Here is a 9,530-nt window from a genome sequence, read left to right as displayed (position 1 = left end):
AAGGACAATATTAAATATTTAACAAATCTTTAATATAACCTCTGTGAACTCAACACCAGAGCTGCAACATAAATATAGTCTTATCTGTCAAATATTGGTTCAATTACTAATTTAACAAAACAATAATACCCCCCTCCAGAAATTAATAATTTTCTAGATTCCAAATGGCATCTTCAAATATTTCACAGAAAGCTGGATACTCATCAACAAAATAAAGGTGCTATAAATGATTTTGCCGTCACTAGATGTTGAAATAGCTTATTTTTCAGGACCTCCTCGGCCACTCCTCCCCGACCCTCCCTGCTTCTCATCAGTCAGAAGGAAGACCAGTTGGAGGTCCAACATCTCTACGTGGGAAAAGCCAAATACATGTTCATTATTGATAAACTACAGTCCTGGTCGGAGGAAAATGTGGATTTTGGATAAATTTCTGAAAAGATTCAGTGAGAACTATTCTTTTCTTTATAAACATTGAGAGGGGAAACTATTTCACAGGATGGGGTTCACATTTTTAATCAAAACATTTTAAAATATCATTTAGAGCACCTTTTTTTAAAAAAAACAAATAAGTAAATAAAGACAATAAATAAATAAAAAGTTTCTGCAGGCTTCAAAATGAAGTTCTGTATTTTGCTCAGATTAGGACAGTCACACGACTGGACAGTGTTTGTACTATTACACTAGAATCAGACACGTAATGACACTATGACAATGTACAACAGTCACATCAAATAAAACAGCATTTTCTCTAAATAGCAAACTTGCCTATGGTTTTTTTGTTGCAGATATCTGAATAAAAATAATCTGTATTATGTGGGAAAGTACTGGAGAGGAGAATCACAACTCAAAGTTCTACACTGAGAAAACATCTTACCATCTTGTAATGATGTCAAAAACATTTGTTTCAAGTGTTGAAAACCCATACTCAACAAATAAATTGGTCCATGACAGTACATTTTCTCCCAGACACATCTGCACATCCTCACATTTGGGAGAGAAGCTAAAATAAGCCTTATACAAATGAGGGTTAAATTCAGTGCTGTCTGATAGGTTCTTCAAGATTTTCTGGCCACTGTGTTCATCCACCATTTTAATTTAAAAGGTTTTTTTTTTTAGCACATGTGGCTTTGGAACGTCACAGTGTCACAGCAACAGCAAAGACACTGACCACACAGTACATGGAGCGATTCTCCCACCTGACTGTGCAGCTTCCTGAAAGACACAAGAACACAGCAGGAAGGTTAATGCTCCAAACTCGAGTACAGGTACCACTGACTCTTCTGATAAGACTCTGGTGATTTTACATGCAAAATATATTTGAGTTGTAATACAATAATATTATAAAGAGATCTGTATCGTTTGCCAAACTAGCACTGTCGAGTTGTCACAGGTGTCTGGGTACTCACTGACAACTGACTCCACCCAGATGTGACATAGAAAAATTATATTGACGTCCTCTAAACTCACACAATGAACTTATGTTCCAACTATCTTAGGTCTGCTACAATTTGGTCTCATGTAATTGCGTGATGAAAGCCACAAACAGGATGAGAAATGAGTGATATCCCTGTCATGAGCAATTTTGATTGTTGGTCCAATTCTTTATAGATTCCTGATCAATTCTGATGCCAGCATTTTTTGAGATGCAAAGTTTGGTGTCATGTTGTTATAACGCAAGAGTTTTTGAAACACTCAACGGTCAGAAAAACATGGCGGTACTAATATGGTACACAACTCTGATAAATTGAAAGATTTGCAACCAGTTCTCAATTCCCATCCTTAATAGAGATTTGGATGGACGCGTGCGCGCGCACACACACACACGTAACCAGTTGCTGTCGCTCCTGTACCGCGGCGTTAAGAGAAATGGTGAGAAAAGTTGAAGAAAATACACTGCCAGATGAACAAAAGGCACACTTAAACTAACATTTGCAAGACGTGTGATGAGAACGTACGCACCGGGCACGCAGACTGCTGTCACGATTGAGCAGAGTGGTATCAGGTAGAACAAAAATAAGTATGGAATCAAAATCAAAGAACCCACTGTGGTTTTCTTTAAAGACCCAGACATTCAACTCACAAGTTCACATTGGAGATGTGCGAGGAAGTGCACAAATTTATACCTCGCATGCTGCCATACTACATGTATTATTTATCAACAGTACTAAAGCTTTTGTGATGAAATACCTCAATTACATAAAAAAGGTCAAGAGACCCCGAAGTCCTTTGGACAAAGTAAGAGTAATTTAGACCAAATATGGGAAAATTGGCATTAAGTAACTAATTTGTGCACATTTGCTTGAAATTGTTTACCCTGTGAGGATTCAAGCAGAAAGGCCAATTTACTGGGGCCAGATAGTCACCCAAGGAATGTGTGTAAGAAATTTCTGAAAAATTAAATTTTTTAGAAAATCAGATAGCGCACCATGCACAAATCATGATGGCATTAGTCCTGTGGACCTTCCTCCAAAGGACTAAAATCTGGTTAAGCTCTGAATTGAAGAAGCCAACACATCTGTTTGTACATGCAACTGACAAATTAGATTTCTTATTTTTTAAGAACTCCAGTTATCTCCTCTTGAAGACATCAGACTGCAGTTAATTTCCTTCATGCATATCTTCATATGGTGTTCTACCATGAGTGAACTGAAATGCAGTTCCAGAGAAGCTGCGCTTACAAGACAAGGGCTTCCCCCCCCCTCCCCCTTCTTTAAAGGAGATGCCCCCAGACCCTCCTACAGTACTCGCGCGTACAATGCTCGTTGCACGGTTATGTCCCGCTAAGTTCCCACCCTATGCTGTGAAAACCCTGCAAGACTCACAGGCAGACAGATAAAGTGATTCTTATACCCCCAAACTTCTGCTACCAGGGGGTATTTTAAAAAACAAATCTTTCTCTCGCTGTAATTAAGCCTATGCAGTGTGTGTTCGTCGCTCACCGTCCGTGGCCGTGTCCCAGTAGCAGGAGTTTGCGGTGTGCAGACCAGCGCCACTCTTCTGCATGATGATACAATTTACTGCAAAAATACCACACAGCAGTTATTCAAACCCACATTTTTAACCTTCCACGTAGAAGAGCTGTTGCGGTACATGTTGGATGTTTAATTTCACCGATGTATTTGAACGGCCGCCCTTGTTTAACCAGGTGAGTCAGAGAATGCTCCACTATGCTGGCGGTCCACTGGTTCACTTTGCTCTGATTGTAATCTGCTCCGCCGATGACCCCTTCGATGCACTGAGACAACACACAAAGCCGCGTACAGTCATCACACTGTAGGTCAGTGGTTACGTTACAGCAGTTCACTGATGTGTGCGGGTCTAATCAGGTACCTCTTTGACTGAGGTGCTGGCCTCATCGGTGTTAAACACCACCTGCAGCGTGAGAAGAAAACCACAGATTATTCAGTCTTTCATCGACATTTATTATTATTATGCATGGCACAAAATATCAGATTTCACAAGAAAACATGACACAACTCAAACAAGTTTCACAAAATCTGAAGGACATATTTGCTGCCATAAAACTCAGAAGCAAAGACATATTACTGATAACACAGTAAGACAGAGCCGATAAAAACAAAACGCTGCTCCAGTTAATGCAGTGGTTACTCATTTTATCCACACGGGGGCAGTACTGTACTACATAAAATGTGCTTTGTAAATTCAGACTTACCAGCACACACCACCACATTGATATTTTACCAAAACCTAGATAGTGGATTAAGCCAGGATTCTCCAGTTGTCCTGGATGAATTCAGACGTGATTTTGTTTCATGAAAACGGCAACACGTAAATTACCAGCCGGGGTTGATTAATTCAGATAGGAAACCAGTGTTCTTTTATATGCGCAGTTTTGCTCAGAAATTTACATACACTTATCATGAGATGAATCTCGTGAATCAGGTTTTCCGTGATTTGTTTGTGCACATATGTATGTAATATATATGAGAAATATACAAGATTTGCACGTACCATAATCTGCATGGTCGTAATTGATATTCTAGCACTGTGGATTAGTGGTTATAATTAAACTTTAGATCAGTAACATATTAAGACATTAATATTGTACTTTTAAAGGCAAAGTGCATGACTCTTGACTTGTAAAAATGACAATTTACTCCTTGAGTAGTGTAATTATGACAACTGCCATTTACAGCTGTGTATCATTTTAGCATCGGGAAACTGATATTGGTGTGTGAGAATGTAAAGCATCAGTGTAAAGCACATTGACCATAAAAAAAAGTAAGTCCCTTCGGCTGCTCCCTTGTTTGCACTCGGGGTCGCCACAGCAAATCCAAGGTGGATCTGCATGTTGATTTGGCACAGGTTTTACGCCGGATGCCCTTCCTGATGCAACTCCACATTACATGGAGAAATGTGGCAGGGATGGGATTTGAACCCAGAACCTTCCGAACTGAAACCAAGCACATTAACCACTTGGCCACCACCCCTGTAAATGCAGTCCATTTACGATTTACTAGGTCCAATGGGTGAGGGCAAGTACAACCCCTGGCAAAATTTATGGAATCACCGGCCTCGGAGGATGTTCATTCAGTTGTTTAATTTTGTAGAAAAAAAAAAACAGATCACAGACACGACACAAAACTAAAGTCATTTCAAATGGCAACTTTCTGGCTTTAAGAAACACTATAAGAAATCAAGAAACAAAATTGTGGCAGTCAGTAACGGTTACTTTTTTAGACCAAGTAGAGGGGAAAAAAAATATGGACTCACTCAATTCTGAGGAAAAAATTATGGAATCATAAATTTTCATCCCCAAAACTAACATCTGCATCAAATCAGATCTGCTCATTTGTCTGCATCTAAAAAGGAGTGATCACACCTTGGAGAGCTGTTGCACCAAGTGGACTGACATGAATCTTGGCTCCAACACGAGAGATGTCAATTGAAACAAAGGAGAGGATTATCAAACTCTTAAAAGAGGGTAAATCATCACGCAATGTTGCAAAAGATGTTGGTTGTTAGTCAGCTGTGTCTAAACTCTGGACCAAATACAAACAACATGGGAAGGTTGTTAAAGGCAAACATACTGGTAGACCAAGGAAGACATCAAAGCATCAAGACAGAAAACTTAAATATGTCTCAAAAATCGAAAATGCACAACAAAACAAATGAGGAACGAATGGGAGGAAACTGGAGTCAACGTCTGTGACCGAACTGTAAGAAACCGCCTAAAGGAAATGGGATTTACATACAGAAAAGCTAAACGAAAGCCATCATTAACACCTAAACAGAAAAAAAAACAAGGTTACAATGGGCTAAGGAAAAGCAATCGTGGACTGTGGATGACTGGATGAAAGTCATATTCAGTGATGAATCTCGAATCTGCATTAAGCAAGGTGATGATGCTGGAACTTTTGTTTGGTGCCGTTCCAATGAGATTTATAAAGATGACTGCCTGAAGAGAACATGTAAATTTCCACAGTCATTGATGATATGGGGCTGCATGTCATGTAAAGGCACTGGGGAGATGGCTGTCATTACATCATCAATAAATGCACACTTTTTTTATCCCATCAATTGAAAGGATGTTTGGGGATGATGAAATCATTTTTCAAGATGATAATGCATCTTGCCATAGAGCAAAAACTGTGAAAACATTCCTTGCAAAAAGACACATAGGGTCAATGTCATGGCCTGCAAATAGTCCGGATCTTAATCCAATTGAAAATCTTTGGTGGAAGTTGAAGAAAATGGTCCATGACAAGGCTCCAACCTGCAAAGCTGATCTGGCAACATCAATCAGAGAAAGTTGGAGCCAGATTGATGAAGAGTACTGTTTGTCACTCATTAAGTCCATGCCTCAGAGACTGCAAGCTGTTATAAAAGCCAGAGGTGGTGCAACAAAATACTAGTGATGTGTTGGAGCGTTCTTTTGTTCTTCATGATTCCATAATTTTTTCCTCAGAATTGAGTGATTCCATATTTTTTTCCCTCTGCTTGGTATAAAAAAAGTAACCATTACTGACTGCCACAATTTGCTTTCCTGATTTCTTATAGTGTTTCTTAAAGCCAGAAAGTTGCCATTTGAAATGACTTTAGTTTTGTGTCATGTCTGTGATCTGCTTTTTTTTCCCCCACAAAATTAAACAACTGAGTGAACATCCTCCGAGGCCGGTGATTCCATAATTTTTGCCAGGGGTTGTATACGTCAGTCCTTGCGAAGTGGCGAATCCGAAGGAGAGAATTTGTACCGCTTGATGTAAACACGCTAGGGCTGTATGCTGTTCGTTATGGTACGAAAAACCCGGATGTAGTCAAGTTCCTGTATGTCCGCTCCACCAATACTCACTGTGATTCTTTTTCTGGTTCTTTAATTGCAACAGCTATGTTTCTTTTTCTTTTCTTTCTTTACATTATTTCATCTTTGTTTCCATTATCATATGTTGCTCAGTGGGTGTAAAGTACATAACACATACTTTCTTCATTTCAGCTTCCTAAAATCTGTGGTCAACATCATGATTCTGTGTAAGAATAACATGAACACATCATTATCTGATTGACTTGCATCTGGTTTGGCCAATGTGAAGTGGATAAAGTCAGGACGCAGTGATTAGACTAGGTCAAGCCTGGATTTTTCTGTCATCATGGAGTTTTTAATTATGTGGTCTGCAAAGACTCAAAACTACCCTGGTTAAAGCAGGGACCAGTTCAAGGTAAAAGCCCACCAATGATGCATGTGGCTGATGAGCAGTTCTTCTGCAGAAGTTGGAAATTATGGAAGTGAGAATAGTTACACATGTGGAGGTATTCTAGGTGTATTTAGAGGTTGCTATTTTTAATTAAACCCTACTGCTATTTTAATTCAGTCAGTCATTGTCCCTCGATAGCCATTCTAGACTCTTGGTCAAAAACTGTTTTTACCACTTGAGAAATATTGCCAAGTTGAGGCCAATTCTGTCTAACTCTGATCTGGAAGTTGTGATTCATTTCAATTTATTTTCATTTATATAACACCAAATCACAACAGAGTTGCCTCAAAGCGCTTCAATTCATGCTTTTATTTCTTCTCGTTTAGATTATTGCAACGCGCTTTTTACTTTTTTTAATAAATCTGCCTTAAATCATCTTCAAATGGTCCAAAATGCTGCAGCAAGACTTAACAAGATCTAGTAGATGGATTCACATTACCCCCATTCTGTCCTCCCTGCACTGGCTTCCTATCAAATTTCGTATTGATTTTAAAATTTTGGTTTTGACTTTTAGAGCCTTGCATGGTCAGGCCCCCAAATATGTGTTGGATATGCTGAGCCCCTACATCTCTCATAGCTCCCTTCGTTCCTCGGAGCAGAACCTCCTCATGGTTCCAAGAACCCGCTTTGAAACCAGAGGAGACTTATCCTTTCAAGTTGTGGCTCCTAAACTTTGGAATAATCTCCCTCTGTCCCTTCGTGTGACCGTCTCTGTGGATTCTCTTAAAAGGCAGCTAAAGACATTTTTGTTTGGTCAAGCTTTTGGTTGATTGTCTTAATCATCCATCCATTTTCTTCCGCTTTATCCGGAGTCGGATCGCGGGGGCAGCAGCTCAAGCAAAGCCGCCCAGACCTCCCGATCCACACACACCTCCCCCAGCTCCTCCGGGGGAACCCCAAGGCGTTCCCAAGCCAGCCGAGAGATGTAATCCTTCCAGCGTGTCCTGGGTCTTCCCCGGGGCCTCCTCCCAATGGGACGTGCCCGGAACACCTCTCCAGCGAGGCGTCCAGGGGGCAGTGTTCTCTTAATCACTGTTTATTTATCTTTTAACATGGTTGTGTATTTTTGTTTTGCCTTTTGTGAAGCACTTTGTGATTTTTATCTGTGAAAGGTGCTATATAAATAAAGTTTCTTCTTCTTCTTATAATTTGTTTTCTGTTTCTCTGTGTTTAGTCTTGTTTGGTATGTTTTATTTGAGGACCACAATGGAAAAGCAGTCTTGGACTTTTTGCGTAATCCTCAGGATTTTTACAGGTACTATCAAAACGTATTATGTTTTTACATTTTACATCCTGATTTCAAATACATCAATCAACATTCACACATCACAAAATCTTATTTTCTTACTTTTGTCTGACATAAGCGCCAAATGAAGTGTTTATTCATCAAGTGACTATTTTGTTAACCTGTTACGTATGTAAATGATTTGATGAGTCATTTAGCAAAGCAAAACTCAACTCCATCTCTTGGCTACAACTTCAGACATGTGAGAATCTGACACTTTATTCTGTTTGACATCAATAGACAGATTAACCTAAAGTCAAAATAATGAATAAATGAAGCTAAACCACACCCTGATTGAAAGACCGTTAGTTCAGCAGCTAGCTAGCTAAGTTAGCCGAGAAGATATCTCTGTATCACAGCAGAGTTAATTAAAACAGACACAGCGGCGTATACTGTTACCTCGTCTCCCGAATTATACTCCTCCATCGTTAAAGAAACAGTCTTGTCTGTTTAAATATGTTTATTTAATAAGAGCGGTCTGTGCCGCTATTGTTCCTGCGCTCACAGACAACGAGCACAACCAACACATTTCACTGCAGAGCGCTCTGATGCTATGTCGCCCCCGTGAGGCTGAAAGCGCGCACTGCAACTGATAGCTTCAAAAACACAAAGAAGCCAATTTTAAATTAAACTACAGCAGCACTCATCATCCAGATCAGACAGACAGACTCTACGTGGACAAAAGTATTTTTCATTCCATCAACTTACAAATGCAGATGTAAATTAATGCAAATCAGTCCAGTTGTACATGCACTAATCTGAATTCTTAAAAAAAATTAAATAAATCAAAAATATTTTTGGTATTAAAGTAATGCACCAAAATGCTTTTCTTTAATTAATTTTTTTCATTAGTTTTCAAGTACAACTGCAACCAAAAAAAAAGAAGAGAAAAACCTCATAGAAGTATCAAGATCAGAGCAACATGATGAGATTATGACTTTTCAAAATGACAAAAAATAATTAAATCTCAAAATAATAATCCCTAAAACCCCCCAAACACATGTGTAATTTATAAATATGTGCCTTGCGCTATCTTAAAGGATCCAGTATGATGTCACTCAAATGTACTTCAATCTAAACTCCACATGATGGCGCTCTTGCAGTCAGCCAATTTTGGAAAGACCTGGGAACTTTTCAAGCTTTATGCACACAACTGCAGCTTGGAGTGATTTTGATATCGGGTGTCGCAGTATGATTGGTCTCCCCGTATGATCAATCCCCGTTGCCTTCCCTTTGGAGTGTCAGCAGCGATTAGCGGATTATCGCCTCGTTTCTGCTTAAAACTGCACTCCAGTCATCATCAATCTCAGCGACAGATATCTGAAGCTTTTATATAACAATCACTTCCACATAAATTCAGCATTATTTAATTACAGAAAGTCCTAAAAATCACCTGAGATTAATGAAACTCGGCACGTCTGACACCCAAACCGATAACAGGGAATGTGACTAATAAAACCTCTTAAAACATTCTAAAGTCTGTTTTAAGCAGAAACGAGGGTGATAATCAGTTAATTGCTGCTGACGCTCTG

At 39.3% G+C, this 9,530-nt stretch overlaps 1 protein-coding gene across 1 annotated transcript; it reads right to left on the bottom strand.

Annotated features, from left to right (window-relative positions):
• On the bottom strand, nt 1-8,530 carry LOC117524352 (dynein light chain Tctex-type 3-like). Its single transcript, XM_034186114.1, has 5 exons — nt 8,398-8,530; nt 3,331-3,372; nt 3,112-3,235; nt 2,940-3,017; nt 1-1,212 (listed from the first exon to the last, which is right to left on the bottom strand). Exons 1-5 carry the CDS (start codon nt 8,422-8,424, stop codon nt 1,136-1,138), a joined length of 348 nt encoding a protein of 115 aa, XP_034042005.1. The 5' UTR covers nt 8,425-8,530; the 3' UTR covers nt 1-1,135.
• Nucleotides 8,531-9,530: the final 1,000 nt, after the last annotated feature.

Source organism: Thalassophryne amazonica, chromosome 14 (genome assembly GCF_902500255.1).
Source record: "Thalassophryne amazonica chromosome 14, fThaAma1.1, whole genome shotgun sequence".
In the NCBI taxonomy this organism is placed as follows: Eukaryota; Metazoa; Chordata; class Actinopteri; order Batrachoidiformes; family Batrachoididae; genus Thalassophryne; species Thalassophryne amazonica.
The sequence above is the reverse complement of the archived record's forward strand: the minus strand, read 5'-3'. Positions and strand labels throughout refer to the sequence as shown.